At 41.0% G+C, this 22,606-nt stretch overlaps 1 protein-coding gene across 2 annotated transcripts in view; it reads left to right on the top strand.

Annotated features, from left to right (window-relative positions):
• RFWD3 (ring finger and WD repeat domain 3) overlaps positions 1 to 22,606 on the top strand; it is a 41,902-nt gene that overhangs the window by 5,487 nt on the left and 13,809 nt on the right. The window contains exons 3-6 of one of the 2 annotated variants that reach the window (XM_023637327.2): positions 11,936 to 12,138; positions 17,319 to 17,389; positions 19,325 to 19,519; positions 19,619 to 19,710. In XM_023637327.2, the coding sequence (XP_023493095.2) occupies positions 11,936 to 12,138; positions 17,319 to 17,389; positions 19,325 to 19,519; positions 19,619 to 19,710 (561 nt within the window). The remainder of the gene's footprint in view (positions 1 to 11,935; positions 12,139 to 17,318; positions 17,390 to 19,324; positions 19,520 to 19,618; positions 19,711 to 22,606) is intronic. The other variant, XM_070262063.1, reaches the window with a different exon arrangement.

Below are 22,606 nucleotides of genomic sequence, written 5' to 3'. Positions count from 1 at the left end.
TCTGAAGACTAGGTGGTAGCTTGTTGGCAACAGTTCCTGTAGAGGCTGGCCCTTCTTTACATCGTTTGTATCTTGTACATCAAGAAACTGTTTCTTTTTTTTTTTAAAGATTGGCACCTGAGCTAACAACTGTTGCCAATCTTTTTTTCTTTCCTGCTTTTTCTCCCCAAACCCCCCCCCCCCCACGGTACATAGTTATGTATTTTAGTTGTGAGTCCTTCTAGTTGTGGCGTGTGGGATGCCACCTCAGCATGGCCTGATGAGCGGTGCCATGTCCACGCCCTGGATCTGAATCAGTGAAACCCTGGGCCGCTGAAGCAGAGCGCGCAAACTTAACCACTCAGCGACGGGGCCGGCCCCAAGAAAGTGTTTTTTAATTTGCAAGGCTGCTCTCCCAAGATCCATTGTTGGTTGGCGCTCCACTTAGTGGTGCAGTGGTCTTGGGAGACAGGCAGGCTGGATTTAGAGAAGCATTGTGAAAAGTAGGATGTCACTTAGTTTACAGCTTATCTGACTAAGTGGCAAATGTTCCAGCTTTCACCTGAGAATGTGTTACAGAGTCAAAAATAGTTTTCTTTCATAGTTTTTTGGTTTGAAGTAGCCTCTTAAAGGGCTTAGCTGTCAAGTCTTGACAGGGTGATTATGAAGAATAACAATTGTCTATGCCTTGTCTGTTTTTTAACTTCCTCCTGCTTTATTTCAAATACTTTATTTCACATTTGGCCTTCTAAGTGTTTTCATAATGTTTGAAGAGATTGAATTCAACCTCTTCATTTTACTGTGAAGGAACTTGGACCCTGAGAGAGTACTTGGTTCAGGATCTCACTGCCCCAGCACAGAGGAGGTTAGAGCTGGGATTGGAACCTGGATCTGACTTGTTTTCTACACAGGCAAGTAAAGGAAGCTTCAATCAGATCCATTTGTTTTCTAACACTATGAAAATAATGAGATGATGGGGCCAGCCTGGGGTTCGCCGGTTTGGATCCCACGTGCCGACCTACGCATCGCTTATCAAGCCATGCTGTGGCAGGCGTCCCACATATAACGTAGAGGAGGATGGGCAGGGATGTTAGCTCTTCCTCAAAAAAAGAAAAGAACGAGGGGCTGGCCCCGTGGCCGAGTGGTTAAGTTCGCTTGCTCCGCTGCAGGCGGCCCAGTGTTTCATTGGTTCGAATCCTGGGCGCCGACATGGTACTGCTCATCAGACCACGCTGAGGCGGCGTCCCACATGCCACAAATAGAAGGACCCACAACGAAGAATATGCAACTATGTACTGGGGGGCTTTGGGGAGAAAAAGGAAAAAAAAACAAAATCTTTTAAAAAAAGAGAAAAGAACAAGATGATACTAAAAAGTGGTAGACATCTACTACCTACATTTAACAAATAAGAAAGCCAATGGGATAATTTGTGATTCGGCTGGGTAACTTTGGAATTGGGATTGTGCCTTCTGATTCTGGATTCAGCATCTTTTTTCCATGGATCCTGCTGATTACTGTCTCAAGGCCTACTCTTACTGTGGCTCCTGTTCTGTAGTGTCTGGTCACTTCTGGGTGTGACCCATCAAGGAAGCTGGGTGCATAGTTCTGTGTTGACAGGAGTTGCAAATGCATGTTACTCTGTTATTTTAGGATGTCATTCCCTTGGATTATGAAGGCAAGATAAGATTTCTTACATTTGTGTCATAGGTGAAGGCAACTTGTATTGCAATTTGGGGACCCCCTTGAAGTGAGTAAGTGGGTTGAGAATTGAGAATGGTGTCCCCAGGAGCTGGTGGCTGCCAAGAGGCCTCTGCAGTAGTCCTCAGCCTTGTTCATACACTCACTCTTGTCAGGGGTAGTTGATTGCTCATGGTGGGGGACGCTAACTTGTGTTAATCAACTCACGGGAGAGTGACACTTGTAAACCAGTTACTAATTTACAGAGAGAAATAGAAACACCATAGAAGCCAAATTCTCTTGTTGGCCTGGTCAGCATGATTTTCCCAGAAGATATTTACACAAAGCCAAACTCCAGTCAGAAAATTGCTTGATGTATGTAGAATCTGTGCTCAGGGACTAGGTTGCAAAATTTAGATGTTGAAAGATGTCAGTCAAGTTATTTGACTGACACTTGCATGTGTCTCCCCACAAAGGGAATAAACCTAAAGGGCCAGGGACTGAGCAGTTCAGTGGACAGAACATGGGTTCCGGAGCCAGATAAACGTGGTATTAAAACTTTTTTTTCCCTAAATATTGTGTTGTAAGCAGATTTCACACTAAAGTCACATGAAAGTGTGAGCTTTCTCAGGACTGATTTTACTCCTGCATCTCTTGAGGTGAATTTCTCATTCTGGTATTTGGCATTAACTCCGCCTGACAGACTCACTGGCCAGGTGTTGAGAGCCTGGGCCAGGTGAGCAGCTTTTGCATCAGACTCCACCAAGAAGCCAAAGTTGGGGAAAGCTGAGTAGTGAGGTATTTTTCCCAACAGGCTTCCCAGCCAAGGTCACAAACTCCTTTCCTGTTTCTTTGTTTGAGGCTGCTTGATTCTGGCTGCCAGCGTCATCACTCATTCATCAAATGTCTATAACACTCCATTATGTGGGAGACTGAACTTTGCCCTGGAGATACACTGGTGATCAGGACAGATCAGGGTATGTTCTCAGGGAGCTTATGGAACCTAGGACGACAGAGGGTAAGCAGGAGGCAAGTACTTACTATACTATTATTTAATTCAAAGATAAGTGCAGGGAAGGAGGAGGATTTCTTGGGTTTCAAGGCTGAGAAACCCTAGCACTGCCTCCTGTTACTCTTCATAGCTCCCCTTTTCTGTGTCCCCAGCTGACCTTGGAAATGCCTGTTTTGCTATATAAAAGCAATATTCATGAGTGATTTTTTAAAAAGTAGTTAATCACTTAATTGTTTACTGGTTTCTATGCAGACTGCTATTGGTATGCATGTCAGTAACCCAACTATTAGCCTAACTTTAGTATATGTTTAATTTGATTAAAATGTTCTGGGGCCAAGTGGTTAAGTTTGTGCGCTCTGCTTCGGCGGCCCAGGGTTTCACCAGTTCAGATCCTGGGCTTGGACATGGCACCACTCATCAAGCCATGCTGAGGTGGCATCCCACGTGCACAACTAGAAGGACCCAAAACTAAAAATAAACAACTATGCACCAGGGGGCTTTGGAGAGAAAAAGGGAAAAATAAAATCTTAAAAAAAAAATTTTTTTTCTTTGGAAATGCTGTTATGTTCTTATATTTATTCTCATGGTAGTGAAAGCTGCTGTTCACACACAGTTCCCGAAAATAAGTTGGTAAACCTGCTTAGCATTTTTTCAAAAAGAAAACCTGAGTGATATCAGTGAAGATGGCAGAGTCAGGACTTCAGAAAATTCTCTCCATAAACGCAGTGAAACAACTGGAAAAATTTAACAGAATCAACTTTTTCAGGACTCTGGAAATTTACAAAATGCTTCTAGCAATTCAGGGAGTGATTATTAAAGAAAAACAGCTGAATCTCAGTAAGAACAGTGAGCTTTGTGGCATTCCCTATTCCCTACCCCTTTTCAACTCCCTGGTGACCTTGAAAACCAACTGCCCGCAATCACAGTGAAAACCAGTGGCCTGGCAGACACTAGAGGGAGTAAAATGGAGTTGGAGCTCTTTCAAAGCCTCATTCCCAAAGAATGCTCCTTTTTTTTTTTTTGAGGAAGATTAGCCCTGAGCTAACATGTGTTGTCAGTCCTCCTCTTTCTTTGCTGAAGAAGACTGGCCCTGAGCTAACATCCATGCCCATCTTCCTCTGCTTTATATGTGGGACGCCTGCCACAGCATGGCTTGACAAGCAGTGCCATGTCCGCACCTGGGATCTGAATCAGCGAACCCTGGGCCGCCAAAGTGGAATGTACGAACTTAACCACTGCGCCACCAGGCCAGCCCCCAAGAATTCTTTTTTTGACCTGTTTAGTGGTTTCCTAGAAGATCCCACTCACAAGACTGTCCCTGACTTAGAGCTTGCCAAGTCTAAAAAGACTAAAGCCTTTTCCCCAACAGCTGCCTGAGGCGGTAGATAACCACTGGGGCAAACAATAGACTCACCAAAAAGCTAAAAGGCAAAGCTGGGGAATGAGGGCTTCATAGGAGTTTCGAAAAGCTCTGATGTATTTTTGGGAATCTAGAAGGCCACACATATGCCCAGGGCTTTGTGCAGCTGTGCCCATGCTCAGGAAAAACCTAAGAAGGACTAAGCTCTCAACTCTGGCTGACCTTGAGGCTCTGCACAAGCAGGAAGTGAAAGCCAAGGCAGAATTGTCGCCTAGCTGGCTGATTATGGAAGGCATGCCCCAACACATACACACAGTCCCTCGGCAAAGACTGGGAGACTTGCTAGTTCTAGGTGTTTAAGGAAATCTCTGTCCAGTTAGAAATTGACCACTAAGCTAACTAAACAAACTTTAGGGATTACTTAAGAAAAGTCTCTAAACAGTAGCAACTGTAAGAAATAACAACAACAAACCATGGAAAGGGGAAAATTTGATTTCCAAAGTTGCTGTATTATTTGAAATGTCCGGTTTTCAAGAAAAGAATTACAAGATGTGCAAAGGAAGTATGACCCATACACAGGGGAAAAAAAGGAACTGTAGACTTACTGGACAGACTTTAATTCTGCTATTTAAATATATTCAGAGAGGGCCGGCCCCGTGGCCGAGTGGTTAGGTTCACCCGCTCTGCTCCGGCGGGCCAGGGTTTTGCTGGTTCCGATCCTGAGTGGGGATGTGGCGCCACTCATAAGCCACGTTGAGGTGGCATCCCACATGCCACAACTAGAAGGACCCACAACTAGAATATGCAACTATGTACTTGGGGGATTCGGGGAGAAAAAGCAGGGGAAAAAAAGAAGATTGGCTCAGGTGCCAATCTTTTTTTTTTTTTTAAAGATTTTATTTTTCCTTTTTCTCCCAAAGCCCCCCGGTACATAGTTGTATATTTTTAGTTGTGGGTCCTTCTAGTTGTGGCATGTGGGACGCCACCTCAGTGTGGCTTAATGAGTGATGCCATGTCCGTGCCCAGGATTCTAACTGGCAAAACCCTGGGCTGCCGAAGCAGAGCGTGCAAACTTAACCACTCGGCCACAGGGCCAGCCCCACCAATCTTTAAAATAAACAAATATATTCAGAGAACTAAAGGAAAATGTAAAATAATGTGTCACCAAATAGTTTCAATAAAGAGATTGAAATTATACAATGTACAAAATAGAAATGCTGGCATAAACAAGAACAATAAATGAAAAAAATCACTAGAGGACCCAACAACAAATTTGAGCAAGCAAAAGAAAGAATTGACTTGAAAAGTCAAGAAGCAAATTTGAAGATAGGTCAATTGAGATTATCCTATCTAGATATAGAAAGAAAAAAGAATGAAGAATGATGAACAGAATCTCAAGAGACCTGTGGGACATCATCAGATATTTCAACATGTGCATAATGGGAGTCCCTGAAGGAGATGAGAGAAAGGGGCAGAAAGAATATTTGAAGAAATAATGACCAAATACTTCCCAAATCTGATGTAAAACATTACAAAAGCTCAACAAACTCTTAAGTAGAATAAACTCAAAAGAGATCCATCCACAGCATCAAACTGTCAAAGCTAAAGAAAAGAGAGAATCTTGAAATCAGCAAGAGAGAAGTGACTCATCGTGTACAAAGGATACTCAAAATTAACAGCTGATTTCTCATCATCGTGAAAGTCAGAAGGCAGTTGGATGACCTATTCCAAGTATTGAAAGAAAAAACTCAACTAAATTCTTTGTCAAGCAAAACTATCCTTAAAAAATGAAAGAGCAATAAGGCACTTCAGGATTTTTTTTTTTTTTGGAAGATTAGCCCTGAGCTAACTACTGCCAATCCTCCTCTTTTTGCTGAGGAAGAGTGACCCTGAGCTAACATCCATGCCCATCTTCCTCTACTTTATACTCGGGATGCCTGCCACAGCATGGCTTTTGCCAAACGGTGCCATGTCCGCACCTGGGATCCGAACCAGGAAACCCTGGGCTGCGGAGAAGCAGAATGTTCAAACTTAACCGCTGCGCCACTGGGCCGGCCCAGGATTTTTTTTAAAAAAAACATTTCCTCAGAGGAATCCTGTCCCACAAGAGTTACTAAAGAGTGTTCTTCAGGCTGAAATTAACACCAGACATAAATTGAATCCATATGAAGAAACAAAGAGCACCACAAAGATAACTACATATGTAAATGTAAAAGACAATACATATATATTTCTTATTTATAATTCTTCTTTTCTCCTATATTATTTAGAAGACAACAGCATAAGTAACTATAGGGGCTGACCCGGTGGCACAGCAGTTGAGTGTGCACGTTCTGTTGTGGCAGCCTGGGGTTCGCCGGTTCGGATCCTGGGTGTGGACATGGCACCTCTTGGCACACCATGCTGTGGTAGGCGTCCCACGTATAAAGTAAAGGAAGATGGGCACAGATGTTAGCTCAAGGCCAGTCTTCCTCAGCAAAAAGAGGAAGATTGGCAGCAGTTAGCTAAGGGTTAATCTTCCTCAAAAAATAAAAAAGAGGGGCTGGCCCGGTGGCACAGCAGTTAAGTGTGAACTTTCCACTTCTCGGCGGCCTGCAGTTCGCCAGTTCGGATCCCGGGTGCAGACATGGCACCCCTTAGCATGCCATGCTGTGGTAGGTGTCCCACATATAAAGTAGAGGAAGATTGGCATGGATGTTAGCTCAAGGCCAGTCTTTCTCAGCAAAAAGAGGAGGACTGGCAGTAGTTAGCTCAGGGCTAATCTTCCTCAAAAAAAAAAAAAGAAAGAAAAGAAATAACTATAAATCTGTGTTGATGGGCACATAATCATCAGATGTAATTTATATGACAATAGCAAAAGTGGAGAGAGAATGGCGCTATATAGGAGTAAAGTTTTTGTTACTGTTGAAATAAGATGATATCACTCTGAACTAGATTATTGTAAATTAAGGTGTTAATTGTAATCCTGAGGTCAACCACTAAGAAAATAACTCAAAAATATGTCGTAGAAGAAATGACAAGAGTATTAAAGTGGTATGCTAGAAAATATTTAACACAAAAGAAGGCAATGATGGAGAGAGAGGAACAGAAAAGACCTAAGACAGAAAACAAACAGCAAAATGGCAGACATAAATCCTACCTTATTGGTAATTATGCTAAATGCAAATGGATTAAATGCTGTAATCAGAAGGCATAGATCAACAGAATGGATTTATAAAAAATCTATATACTGTCTGCAAGACACACACTTAGTATTCAAAGACACTAATAGGTTGAAAGTAAAAGGATGGAACAAGATATACCATGTAAACAGTAACCACACAAGAGTTGGAGTTGCTATGCTAATATCAGACAAAATAGACTTTAAGACAAAAATTGTTCTAGGAGTCAAAGAGGGGCATTTTGTAACGATAAAAGGGTCAATCCATCTAAAAAACATAACAATTATAAGCTCATATGCCCCTAACAACAGAGCCCCCACATAGATGAAGCAAAAACTGACAGAATTGATGGGAGAGAGAGACAACTCACCAATAATAGTAGATGTCAGTACCTGTGGTGTAAGTCCTGGCAGGGGCTCTTCTTTTGTAGAGCAAGTACCTGACTTAAGCTTTTATTGCTGAGGCATCCACTGCGAAGAGGCATGTGCTTCACTGAAGGCTGTCTCCAATAAAGACACTGCCAGCCACACAGCTAGATAAGTGCCTGGCACCACCACAACCATGAGGCTCCCTTGTTTTAGAGGTCCCGGTTGATTTAGATAACTGGCCATTTGGGCTGCTTGGGTTTTCTTCCTTTCTTTTTCTTTTTTCCCCTGCACTTTAAATTCCCGCGCTTATGTTTTAAATTTGCCAATAGAGAGCAAGCCTGCGAAACCCTAGACCCCTACCCTCAACCCTAATAAAAGTAGAACCCTAGGCCCATGCTTGCTCACTCTCCCTCTCTACCTGCAACCTCACCACATGCTCCCTGGTGTGCTTTGTACACTCCAGGGCCTGTAAGTGATAAATGTTTTTTTCTCCAAGTTTTCTAATGGTTATTGCTGAAGGGCGTCTTGCAATCATAATAAGAACCACAAGGTTCGATCTGGTCATAACATTGATTTGGAAAGGAAAGATGTCTGTGGGAGACTCACTGGGACCCCTCGGCATTTCTAGCTGGTAGCTTCACTACCAGTAGGCTAAGACTGGCACAAAAGAGTACCCCACTTTGGATGATGAGTAGAGCAGCTACATGGAATATTAACGAGGAACTAGAAGACTGGAACAACACTATAAACCTACTAGACCTGAGGCCCGCCCAGTGGCACAGCGGTTAAGTTCGCACATTCTGCTTCTCGGCGGCCCGGGGGTTCCCGGTTCAGATCCTGGGTGCGCACATGGCACTGCTTGGCAGGCCACGCTGTCGCAGGCGTCCCACATATAAAGTAGAGGAAGGTGGGCACAGATGTTAGCTCAGGGCCAGTCTTCCTTAGCAAAAAGAGGAGGATTGGTGGCAGATGTTAGCTCAGGGCTAATCTTCCTCAAAAGAAAAAAAACGTGCTAGACCTAAGAGACATTTATAGAACATTCCACTCAACAACAAAAGAATACTTATTACTCAAGTGCACATGGAACATTTTCCAGGGTAGATCATGTAGTAGGCCATAAAACAAACCTCAATAAAGGATTGAAGTGATACAAAGTATGTTCTCTGACCACAATAGAATGAAAGCAGATATCAGTACCAGAAAGAGTTTTGGGAAATTCACAAATATGTAGAAATTACACAACTCATTCCTAAATATCCAATAGGTCAGAGAAGAAATCCCAAGGAAAATTAAAAAGTACTTTGAGATGAATGAAAAGAAAAACATAGGGGCCGGCCTGGTGGCACAGTGGTTAAGTTCGCACGTTCCACTTTTCGGCGGCCTGGGGTTCTCCAGTTCGGATCCTGGGTGTGGACATGGCATCACTTGGCAAAAGCCATGCTATGGTAGGCGTTGCATGTATAAAGTAGAGGAAGATGGGCATGGATGTTAGCTCAGGGCCAGTCTTCCTCAGCAAAAAGAGGAAGATTGGCAGTAGTTAGCTCAGGGCTAATCTTCCTCCAAAACAAAAAAAACATAGTATATCAAAACTTTTATGCAGCTGAAGTAATGCTTAGAGGGAAATTTATAACTGTTGACGGGCATACTAAAAAAGAAGAAAGTACTCAAATCAATAACCTAGCCTTATAAAAAGAAAAGCAAACAAAATCCAAAGCAAGCAGAAGGAAGGAAGGAAATAATGACCAGTAGAGTAGAAATAGAGAATTGAAAAGCAAGAGAGAAAATCAACTAATCCAAAAGTTGGTTCTTTTAAAAGATCAACCAAATTGACAAACTTCTGGCTAGACTGACTAAAGAGAGAAGACTCAAAGTATTAAAATCAGGGATGAAAGGGGGAACATTACTGTGAACCTTGCAGAGGAAAGCAATATTATAAGGGAATACTGTGGACAGTTTCATACCAAGAAATTAGGTAACCTAGGTGAAATTGACAAATTTCTAGAAAGACTTAAGCTACACAGTCAAGAGAAAGAAAATCTGAATAGACCAATAACAAGTAGAGATTGGATTAGTAATTTAAAAAACACTTCCTACAAAGAAGAGCCCAGAACTAGATGGCTTCCCTGGTGAATTCTACCAAATGCCTAAAGATGAAATAACACCAGTACTTCATTAACTCTTCCAAAAAATGGAAGAGGAGGGAACATTTCCCAACTGATTCCGTAAGCCCAGTGTTACCTTGATACCAAAACCATACGAAGACATCACAAGAAAACTATAGACCAATATCCTTTATAAATATAGAAGCAAGAATTCTCAAGAAAATACTAGCAAACCAAACCCAGCAACATATAAAAAGTACTATAGGCCATAACCAAATAGAATTTGTTCCAGGAAAGCAAGGTTGATTCAACATATAAAAAGCAATGAGATACACCATATTAATACAATAAAGGGAGAAAACATGAATATCTCAAACAGATGCAGAAAAAGCATTTGACAAAACCCTATTATAACAACAACGACGAATAGGAATGGAAGGAATCTTCAGCCTCATAAAGGGCATCAGTGAAAAACCCACAACCAGCATCATACCTAATGGACAGAGACTGAAAGCTTTACCCCTAAGATCAGGAACAAGACAAGGAGGTGTGCTTTTGCCACTTCTATTCACCATTGTCCTGGAGATTTTAGCCAGAGCTGTTAGGCAAGAAGAAGAAATAAAAGGCTTTCCAGTTGGAAAGGATGCAATAAAACCATAGCTATTTGCAGATGATGTGATCTCTGTATATATCAAGTTGTGAAAGAAGCCAGAACAAAAGACCACATATTATGTAATTCCTTTCTTATGAAATGTTCACAGTAGGCAAATCCATAGAGACAAAAAAGTAGATTAGTGGTTGCCAGAGACTGGGGGAAAGGGAGAAGGAAGAGTGACTGCTAATGGATACAAGGTTCCTTTTAGGTGTGATGAAAGTGTTTCAGAATCAGATAGTGGCGATGGTTCTGCAACCTTATGGTTATGCTAAAAACCACTGAATTGTACACTTAGAAATTGTGACTCAAAAAGAAAAAAGCACTTGATTGCTACTTCTCATTTCAATTCATTCACATTTCTTTTTTCTTTACAAGAGTAAATCTTTTATCTACTGAATTAGATACCAAATAGTGTTTATTTTGTTCCATTCAATCATTAATTTTTTAATAGAAAGCCCTAATTTGTCATAAATTGCAGCCAAACTATGAAAAATCAAAATTTTTTTGTGTGAGCAGTGTCCGACAATGTTTCTGGACAATAATGTATCTTAATGTCATAAAGATAGTTATTAAGACTTAAAGTAGGCCACCTTTCAGTAATACTTTGTAATCATTAGCTAGGAAGTATGATCTAAAGTTCAGAACACCTTTTTGGTTTTTAATATTAAACTTCATTAATTCTGTGCCATAAGTGGGGATGGCTTGTTATCTTGGAAGTGAGGGAAACTGAGGTGTAGTAGTGGTTACGGTTAAACTCAGCCAGCCAGAACAGATTGGAGTGTTGTCTCCTCCCAGCTCTTCTTATTTTGAGTTATTTTTTGATATTATACTGTTTTTAATCTTAACCTGACATTATTTAAACTTGAAAAGAAAAATGGTATCTTAAGAGCCAGCCCTGATGGCCTAGCAGTTAAAGTTTGGCACAGTCTGCTTTGGCAGCCTGCATTCAGTTCCTGGGCATGGAACCATACTGCTTGTCTGTCAGTAGCCGTGCTGTGGCGGTGGCTGACAGAGAAGAACCAGAAGAACTTAGAACTATACACACTGTTGTATACTGGGGCTTTGTGGGTGGGGGTGGGGTGGGGAGGAAGATTGGCAACAGATGTTAGCTTAGGGCAAATCTTCCCCTGCAAGAAAGAAAAAAATATTATCTTAAAATAAGAAGTGAAACAATGATGACTGAAGCCAGACTTCATACAATGCTCTGAAAGACTTGTCTCCTGAGCTGCAGCAGCAGAATCCCGTAGGGTCATGCTGATCAACAGTGTCCTTTTTCTTCTTGCCCATCTTCTCTTTTCAGTTCTCTAGTAACAGCGAACAAATTGCTGAGTCATGTCTGTTAAAAGATAGCGACACACTGCCAAAGGCCAGTAAAGTGGAATTAGCTTTTAACAGAAGGGTCAAGCTCCAGTGTGGGCTAATAATTGAGTGGAAAAGAGAATGTCCAGGTCAGCCAGCATCTGCCTAAATCTGCTGTTCCTGCTTCAGTGTTCAAAGGCAGCATTTAATAACCTGGAGATGGGTTGAAATTACTAGGATTTACATTCAAATTATTCCTGTGGATTATTCTTGTGATGATGATCCATTGTACTATAATTCTGTTGTCTTTCTGCATATGTAGGTCAAGAGCACCATTGGATGCTTACTTTCAAGTGAGCAGGACCCAGCCTCACTTGCCAGCTACCTCTAATGATTCAGAGACCAGGAATCCTGTCTCTGCAGACTTGCAGGTATCAAGTAGGTCCGATTCTGACAGTGACAGCTCCACAGAGAATGAAGAGGTTGTTGTCCTGGCGGAGGAACCTGGAGCTGTCGTTTTAGAAGGTGTGTATTTTGTCCAGTTTTGGATTTGCAAGGCTATCAGGCAGAAAGCTTAGACTTCAGAAGGCTAGAAACTCTAGATTTGTGTTTCGATATTTTCTCTCCCCCCACCCCCTGCCCCCAATCTAATAGATTCCTGCCTTATAGTACAAAGCTTTCACTGGCCATAATTATATAGAGAGGATTTGATCTAGCTTGCAATTTAATGTGATTTGTGACCCAGTGAGTCAGTCACTTTGTAATGGCATTTTACATTCCCCTTTATTTTCTTAGATATCTGAGAAAAAAGTTGATTCTTTATTTAAAAGAAAAGCTTTGTAAATTCAGCACCCTGTCCAGTCTGCCACTCTTTAAGTCCTACTATAATGTTATGTATTGTGCACATGAACTTTATGTAGTGATCTGCTTACATTAAAAACCTCCTGATACCCCACATTGTGGTCTTTTTCCACTAAAAAGAACCAGGGCTTCTTGGAGTAATAGCTTTCCAGGTTTGGGATAGGAAATAGACAATGTTTTTAGGGCGTTTTATTGTGCTAGAAAGCAGGGAAGCCATCTAAGTCTCGTAGAGTTGTGTCAATAGGCCCAGGAGCAGCCTTGAAAGAAATCCTAGTGGCCTAAGATGGGACAATTTGAGCATTAAAAAGAATAATGAATGTATCTTGGATTGTGGATTGAAATACATGAAATCTATGAAAAGCTGTAAATTCATAATTATGCACTTTTTTAAAAACCTCTTTTATCACCATCATAAGTTATTAGGGCCCTAATTCATTACTCTGAAAACTGATAAATAAAGGATTAAGCATTTATCTTGCCTTTCCTGTGTGAACTGTATTCAGGAAAACCAAATAGTTGGTGAAAGAGATTTGGGTTTTTTGGGTTTTTTTTAAATTTTTTTTTCCGGCTTTTTCTTCCCAAATCCCCCCAGCACATAGTTGTGCTTTTTTTTTTAAACACAGATTTTTTTTTTTTTAAGATTTGTTTTTCCTTTTTTTCCCCAAAGCCCCCTGTATATTCTTAGTTGTGGGTCCTTCTAGTTGCGGCATGTGGGATGCCGCCTCAGCATGGCTTGATGAGCGGTGCCATGTCCATGCCCAGGATTCGAACAGGTTTAAGCCTGGGCCGCAGAAGCGGAGCACATGAACTTAACCACTCGGCCACAGGGCCGTCCCCAGTTGTACATTTTTTAGTTGTGAATCCTTCTAGTTGTTGCATGTGGGATGCCGCCTCAATGTGGCCTGATGAGCAGTGCCATGTCCATGCCTGGGATCCAAACCAGCAAAACCCTGGGCCGCCGAAGCAGAGAGCATGAACTTAACCACTCGGCCACGGGGCCGGCCCCTGGGGTTTTTTTTTTTCAATAAAGATTTTATTTATTCCTTTTTCTCCCCAAGGCCCCCCAGTACGTAGTTGTATATTCTTCGTTGTGGGTCCTTCTAGTTGTGGCATGTGGGACGCTGCCTCAGCGTGGTTTGATGAGCAGTGCCATGTCCGCGCCCAGGATTCGAACCAATGAAACACTGGGCCGCCTGCAGCGGAGTGCGCAAACCTAACCACTTGGCCACGGGGCCAGCCCCTGGGTTTTTTTAAGACTTCATTTTCTTAGAGTAGTTTAAAGTTCACAACAAAATCGAGAGGAAGAGTCAGAGATTTCCCATATATCCTCTGTTCCCACACATGCATTGCCTCTTCCCCATCAGCATCACTCACCAGAATGGTGCATTTGTTACACACCACGATCGCCCGAAGTCCATAGTTTACATTGGTGTTCACTTTTGGTGTTGTACATTCTGTGGGTTTGGACAAATGTATAATGACATATATCCATCATTATAATATCATACAGAGTATTTTCACTGCCCTAAAAATTCTCTATTCTCTGCCTTTTCATCCCTCTCACTCACCCCCAAGGAAGTTTTTTTAAATAGAAAAATTCCAGCCAATAATTGGAGCAGGAATGATAGAAAATAAATCATCATTTTATGACTCCTAATGAAATGATGTATTTAGGCAAAGATCATCAGTGCATCATTAGGTTGAAAGGTTGGTGGGATTCTTTATAATGGAAGGACCAAGCTGATACCACCAGAATCCATTGATCAGTCTTAGCATCTCAGAGAAGGAAAACCACCAGACCCTGTGTGCCTCTTGATGTGTGGCAGTCAGAAATATCCACACCACCTAGGAAGTACTGTTGCTGCCCCAAAAAACCCTGAGTCTACTTAAGACTCTGGATATGATAACCATTTTGCACAGTTTATAGGCAGGAGTAGAAGAAAAAGGTGAACAAGACTTCAAAGATGTAATCATTCAAATCTAAAATGTAGGACATTCTACAAATGGAACATCTAGAAAAAGGTCTTAAATGAGTATGAAAATCTATATTGTAAAGGGAATGTCTCAAATCAGTGGAGAAAAGATAGACTTTTACATTAGTATTGTTAAAACTGGATAGCTAACTAGAAAACAACAAAGTTGGAAGAATCCTCATACTGTAATTCAGTATATATTATAAGTGAATCAGAGATCTAGTGTAAAAAGTGAAACCATTCTAATATTTAGAAGAATATGTGAAGGATAAAACCCAGGAGTAAGGAGTACTTCAAAATCTAGAAGCAATACAAGAAAATTACAAGCCAGCATAGATATTTCCACTTATATAAAATGTCCAGAAAAGGTAAATATAGAGACAAAGTAGATTAGTAGTTGCCTAGGACTGCTGCTGCAAATGTGAAATGATTCTAAATTGGCATGATGGGTCTTTCTGGAGTGATGGAAATGTTTTAAAATTGGATTGTGGTGATGGTCGTACAACTCTGTAACTTTACCGTAAATGAGAGTTAAGCAGTACCATGAGGAAGCAGTCAGTCCAGTCGAGGATGTAGGACATTTTACAGGACAAAGGACCAGATTTCTCCAGCAAATCAATAATAAAACAGGTGAATTTTAATTTAGAACTTATGCTCATCAGAAGACAGTATTAAGAGAGTGAAATGGCAACCCACAGACTGGAAAAGACATTCATAATACATATATCTGTAAAAGGACTTATATCTAGGATATATAAATAACTTCTACAACCTAACAGAAAAATGGGCAAAAGATTTTATTTCCAAAAGAGGGTAGCCAAATGGCCAATAAATATGTAAAAAGACTTCATTAGTATCAGGGAAATATAAAATAAACCACAGTGTGGTAACCAGTATGCACCCACTACAACAGCTAAAATTACAAAGACTGACAATATCAAGTATCGGAAAGGGTATAAAGTAACCAGATCTCTCATACACTGCTGATGGGAGTGTAAATTGGTAGAAACATTTTGATAGTATCTTTCAAGCTCGTTATACATATATAACCTATGGCTCAGCAATTCCACTTCTAGATATATACCCAAAGAAGTGAGTACATACTTTTGTTAAAGACAAGTACAAAAATGTAACAGTGCTGTTTGTAATAGGTGAAAAACTGATTACTACAAATGCTCATCAGGAGTAGAATGGATGAATAATTGTTACATATGTAGTATTGTATGTAATAAAACACTGGAGCAGTGAAAATGAATGAACTACAACTCCACACATTAGTATGGAAGAATCTTACAGACAGCGAGGAACAAAAGTAGCAGACACAAAAAACTCTGAGGTGTCATTTATATACAGAAACACACAAAAATCAATTGATGGTGTTAGAATTTAGTGTAGTGGTTACCTGTGGTGCAGGCAAGGTGAGCCCCTCCCCTTACAGATACAAGGGGGACGTAAGGGTATAAGAGGCACTCTTGTGGTTATTGGTGATGTTCTGGTTTATAGTAGTTTGTGAAAATTCTTTAAACTGAATACTTATGATATATTTTTCTGTGTGCATATTACACTTCAATAAAAGTTTGGATTTTTTAAAAGAAGAAGAGCCAATTTGAAGGGATCCCCCCCCCCCCCACTGGCCTACAGTGGGACAATTTGAGCCTCAAAAAGAAAAGTGACTAAAAATTAAAAATCCTCTTCTTGATCATTAATGGAGGCTGTGAAAGGTTGATGAGGAAGCTGATGGTCTAGGGACTGGACTGACACCAGCTAAACCCACTGTGAGCCTCCTGATGTGCTGCAGTCAGACGCACACAACCCGTGAAGTGTTCTTGCTGCCGTTCCTCTTCCCAGCAAACAGGATTAAATCTACTGAGACCTCTTGATCTAACTGCCAGTTTATAGGAAATGTAGGCGATAAAGCAACAAGGAAGCAGTGCCACAAGGAAGCAGTCAGCCAAATCCAGGAGGTAGGACATTCATCAGACAAATGGCCAGGTCTCTTCCTAACAAATCAGTGACAAAGAAGGGCTAAAAATGAGTGAAGGAGAATTGTCATAGAATGAAAGAGTCTGGGTTTTCTTATTTGTTTTTTGGGTTTTTTTTGCTGAGGAAGATAATCCCGAGCTAACATCTGTTGCCAGTCTTCCTCCACTTTATATGTGGGTTGCCACCACAGCATGGCTGACAAGTGGTGTAGCCAGAATCTGAACCCACAAACCCAGGCCACTGAAGCAGAGGGCATCACACTTTACCCCTGTGTCATGGAGCTGGCCCCCGAAAGAGTCTTAAGAGACGTAACACTCAAGCTCATTGTGGAGACCTTGTTTGGATCCTGCCTGGAATAAATCCACTGTAAAGAGCAACTTTAGAATAATTGGAAAATTTTTAATTTGAACTGGGTCTGGGTATTAGATGGTATTAAAGGATCATTGCTCATTTTGTTAGGTATAATAATGATAGTGTTTATGTAAAAAAAATTCCTTATCAGTTAGTATTACAAACATTTTTACAAGTGAAATGACATTTAGGGTTTGTTATTAAGTATTCCAAAAGAAGATAATGGGAATGGGGGCTTCAGTGGAACAAGATTGGCAAAGTATTGATTACTTTTGAAATTGGGTAATGGGTACTCTTGGGTTAATTATACTGTTCTGTCTACTTTTATATTTGTGTGAAAATATCCAAAATAAGTTTTAAAAAAATAAATTCACTGATGCTTCTTGGGGAAATTGTCATCCCTTTTACGACAACAGTGCCAGTTAGAAATGGAAAGCTTTGGTGAGTCAGACTCTCCCTCCTGCTAGCCTCTCATGCCCGATTTGTGTCTTCTTTTGTATATTACCTGTCCTATCATTTCTGGAAACGGCTCGGCAGAGCAAGTAGGAGGTATGTCAGCAGAGCAAGAAGTCACATGTATCAATGGAGAAGAGACCCTCCCCAAACAGGTAATATGAGCATCTTTTTAAATGAAAGCCTTGGATTTCTGTTTTAAAAGGAGGTTGAAGGGGGCTGGCCCCGTGCCTGAGTGGTTAAGTTTCATTGGTTCGAATCCTGGGTGTGGACATGGCACTGCTCATCAGACCACACTGAGGCAGCATCCCACATACCACAACTAGAAAGACCCACAATGAAGAATATACAACTATGTACCGGGGGGCTTTGGGGAGAAAAAGGAAAAAATAAAATAAAATCTTAAAAAAATATATATTAAAAAAAAGGAGGTTGAAGGCCAAAATGGAAAGCTTCCGGACTTTGTAGGCAGGAGGTGCAATTGTGAATTCTATCCAAGTTTCTCATTTGTGTGACTGCTTCCGCTTAGGTTTAAAAAGTAGAAGGGGTGGGGGAAGCAGGGTGGGGAGGAGGATAACTTGTCCTACCTACACAACAAGGTTAAGTATCAATTAAAATAATAGATATGAATGCAGTTTATGAACTACCTGGCAGAATATGATTGTTATGTGATATATTTTGATTTTTAAAAATAACACATCATTGTCCTTAATACGAGAGTTATTTACATCGACTGTGGACTCTGCCAATCCCAAAACATCATTGATCCACTTTTTGCATGTTTCTGTATGGCCTCCGTGTTTTTATTTCTTCCTTCTAAAACAATTTTATGTACCCGTAAGTTTGTGTGTATAAATGTTCTATTTTTAAATTTACACAAAAGGGATTATATTATACCTTGTTCTGAGCCTGGTTCCTTTTTCCTGTGATTTATTACATCTGGTAGAGTTTTCTGTTATCAGTACATAAAGTTAAATCTCATTAATAGTTGCATAGTTTCCATCATATGAATAAATTTTTGATTAACTCTTCCTTTGTCATGTACACTAATGGTTCCCTATTTCTTTTCTTTCTTTCTTTTTTATTTTGTGAGAAAGATTAGCCCTGAGCTAACATCTGCTGCCAATCCTCCTCTTTTTGCTGAGGAAGACTGGCGCTGAGCTAACATCCGTGCCCATCTTCCTCTACTTTATATGTGGGATGCCTACCACAGCATGGCTTGCCAAGCCGTGCCTTGTCCGCACCCGGGATCGGAACCGACGAACCCCGGGACACCAAAGCGGAATGTGTGCACTTAACTGCTGCAGCACTGGGCTGGCCCCCTCATTCTTTTTTGATAGAAATCAGACTGGACTAAGTATCCTTGTACAATTATCTTGGCAAATATTTATGACTCTGCTTATGGGATATATTTCTAGAGAGAGATTGCTGTGTCTGAGGAAAGATATATGTACTTTAGCTTTGATAGATAATGCCAAGTTGCCCTCTGGAAACTTTGTGCCACTTTCTCTTTACAGCAGCAGTATGTAAGCATGCCCATTTCTCCCTCATCGTCAAAGTGCTTTGTGTCATCAGACATCACTTTATACCATCTAATAGATTAAAAAATGGTCTCTTTAGTTTGCATTTCTTAAATTGCTAGGTGAACACCTGTTGATCATCTGTATTTTTTTGTAAACTGTTTATATCCTTTCTTTGTTTTCTTGGTTTTTTTTCCCTTTGATTCACATGAGCCAAGTATATTGCAGCTACTTGAGTTGATTATGAACCTAATGTTGAATGTATAATAAACCTATTATTTCCTCCTGGTTATCTAGGTAACTGCTAGGTTTTTTTAATCTTTGTAAAGATACCTCCTTCATTTGAATGAAAAAAAAATCCAAGCATTTCGTAAGTTCAAAGGGTAGTGATATTTTCATGGCTTGTATTATGTTTGACTAGATTACGTTCTAGAAAGAATGGCAAGTGATTCATAGGCATTGCAGTTTTCCTACAGAGTTTTCAGTTGGGTTTTGTTAGTTTGATAGAGTTGCACATCTTCTTCAAGACTGCATTTTCTGTAATTTGAATGTATTCTGGTTTCCATCCAGCAGTCTCCCCAGAAGTCCAGCCCCCTTGTACCTTCTGTTTCTATGGATGAGGAAGAAGGGGACACCTGCACAATATGTTTGGAACAGTGGACCAATGTTGGGGATCACCGACTCTCAGCATTACGCTGTGGACACCTCTTTGGATATGGGTGCATTTCTAAGTGGCTTAAAGGACAGGCTCGAAAATGTCCCCAGGTAAGGACCGTAGGCAAGGACTATGCATGTACACAGTCAATGTGTTGAGTCAGGAGGATTGCTAGAACTGCACTAATTGTGTCCTCTTGGGCTCTTTAGTGCAACAAGAAAGCCAAGCAAAGTGACATCGTTGTCCTTTACGCCCGAACCTTGAAAGCTTTGGACACTAGTGAACATGAGCACATGAAAAGGTAGGTGGCAAGAGTCTGCCTAGCTGGAATGTTCTTTTTTTGGTTCCTTGTAGGCGCATCTGAAAAAGGAGGTATAAGTCACTGTTAGTGCGCTTCTGAGGCTACTTGGGCAGTGAGTGGGGATTCTTGGCAGTCTGTCTCACATTGTGATTTATAATACATGACTGATCATCTTCTGAAGGAGGTCTGCATGGTTTGTTCTCCATGAGCATTAAAAATGAGGATCTGGAGGGGCTGGCCCCATGGCCGAGTGGTTAAGTTCGCGCGCTCCGCTGCAGGCGGCCCAGTGTTTCGTCGGTTCGAATCCTGGGCGCGGACATGGCACTGCTCATCAGACCACGCTGAGGCAGCGTCCCACATGCCACAACTAGAAGAACCCACAACGAAGAATATACAACTATGTACCGGGGGGCTTTGGGGAGAAAAAGGAAAAAATAAAATCTTTAAAAAAAAAAAAAAAATGAGGATCTGGAGTAACAAATAATTGTGACTTCAGCTAGCTCAATGAATGTAGGCTCTAGGACTTTTACTCGAACCCTTGAGAAAGAATAGAAGGTAATCCCAGAACTCCCAAGTGCCTTCTCAGCCAGAGGACGGGGGAGTCTGCCTGAAAATGAAGTCGATACACAGGAAAGCAGAGCTGAGAAGTGGAGGAAGACAGGTTCCTGACCCTTGAATCCACCGTGCTTGCGGTTAGACTCCAGTGGATTTCTCAGTTACATGAGTCAATACATTGGTTTTCAGCTTTAGTTTGCCAGTTTAAAAAAGTTTTCATCCCTGTAATCTAAGGAGTATTGACTAGTGCTGTGTCACCTGACATAGCCATCCTGGGAAGACTGACACCTGGGTCGTGAAACTCTCCTTCCTTGAAAGAGAGGGAGGTGAAAGCAGGGCGATAGGTAGGTGGTAGACTATGCCACTTACTCCTTCTGTGTCCTCAGCACCTCTCGTAAACCTCTGCTTTCAGAAGCCTCTTTTGCGTGCTGATTGGAACAAGTAGATTCAGCAGGAGTGGAGCAGCCGTTCCTTCTGCAGGAGCACTTAGGCATTTCCATGAACTTGGAATCAGCTCTCAGACTTAAGCCTTTGGTAATATGACCTAGGAAGTACAATAACGTGGTGTCTTAAGCCTTCCTGAAATCCAGAAGCCATAGAGAAACCTACAGCCCTATAGTAATACCTCACACTTGCCTGGGCAGCAGACCCAAGCTGAAAGATATCCTGGATTTTTTGTAGCCTGTCTAGATTCTTCGCTAGGGATTAAATTTACTGCCTGCCTCTGCTGCTAAATACCGTGAACACTGAATCGGGGATTCCCTGCCTAACTCTTTGTAGCCAATTCATGGCCATGTGAACCCTCTCCAAGTCTTAGTCTCCTCATCACTAGAATAGAGCTAATGATACTTTAAAGAAAGACCATCTGGCATATTGCTTAAATGTTGCCATGTTTGCTTCTCGTGTCTCTAAGCCCTCCTACAACAGCACTCTACACAGAAGACTCCTAGGTGAAGCTTTGCACATGCAGTGCAATGCAAGAAATGATCAGGATTTTGAAAGCCAAGAATAGTTGCTAGTGACGCTCCTTAAAATATGCTTCAAGAACATTAAATAATAAAAATACCCACCACTGTGAGAGAGCATGGGACATGGGTTCTCTCACACATTACTGGTAAGAATGTACACAGGCACAGCTATTTAGAGAGGCCCTGGGCTGTATGCTTCAAAAGCCATTAAAAGCCTTTGATGTAGTAATTCTTCAGGCATTTATTCTAAAGAAACGATTAAGGATGTATGCAAAGATTTACTTACTGAGACTTTTCATTTAGCATTGCTAATAATCCAAGCTGAGAGGATTGTCATGTTAGTGGGTTGAGTACACTGGCATATCCATGTGATGGGGTATTACACACTCATTAAAACTGATGTTGAAGTGCACATAATATGTTGTCATTGAAAGCACGTTATTTGTGTGAACTGGAAAAAAACCACACAGGTAGTCACTAAGGAGTGGGTTTGCAAACGATTTTAATTTTCCTCCTTACTGGTTTTTTCTCATTTGCTCCAATACTTATTTGTAGCATTTTAAAATGGCAGCTATGTGAAGAGGGAAATTTTGTTGAAAAGGCGGAACCTATAGGTGTGCTTGTAATGGATGATTGTATTAAAAAATTTGCTGATTACTATAATCAATCAGGGTGCTCCCTAGGCTCTTTAGAAAATGTGAAAAATTTCAAAATGCCATTCAATACAGAAACTAATAAATGAAAACCCTTTTAAATCCTTTTTCAAATCCTAATGTTTTGCCATATTTGTTTTGGGCCTTTTAAGAAAGAAAGAAATCATTATAGATCAGTAGAAGCTTCCTTGTGAACCAAGTTCTCCTCAATTCCATCTCTCTCCCTAGAGGATCTATATCCATAATTCATATATAGTAGATTTAGAAGGTTTATACACTTTATTCAAATGTTACTAGATTATAATTTTCCTTCTGTAGCTTGATTTTTTGCTTAATATTATGTTTGGGGCATATATGCTAGTTGATCCCTGCAGCTCTAGTTTATTCATTTCAATTTCTGTGTGGTATTCTAGTTCTCTAGTTCGAATTTACCTAGATGTGTTTTTTATTGGTGGTCAGTTAAGGTGGTTTGTAGTTTTGTTAGTATAAGCCACGCTGCAGAGATAGGCGTGAGTTTCTTTAGGTCTGGAAGTGGAATTGCTTTATTGTAGGGTACTTGTAATTTCAACTTTACTAGATTTTGTCAAATTGCTTTTCCAGGAAGTCATTTCAGTTTATACTCCTACCAGGCCGCCAGCCCCGTGGCTGAGTGGTTAAGTTCACGGGCTCCACTTTGGCGGCCCAGGGTTTCACCTATTTGAATCCTGGGCGTGGACATGG

This window comes from Equus caballus, chromosome 3 (genome assembly GCF_041296265.1).
Source record: "Equus caballus isolate H_3958 breed thoroughbred chromosome 3, TB-T2T, whole genome shotgun sequence".
Lineage (NCBI taxonomy): Eukaryota > Metazoa > Chordata > Mammalia > Perissodactyla > Equidae > Equus > Equus caballus.
This window is presented reverse-complemented; position numbering and strand designations above follow the sequence as displayed.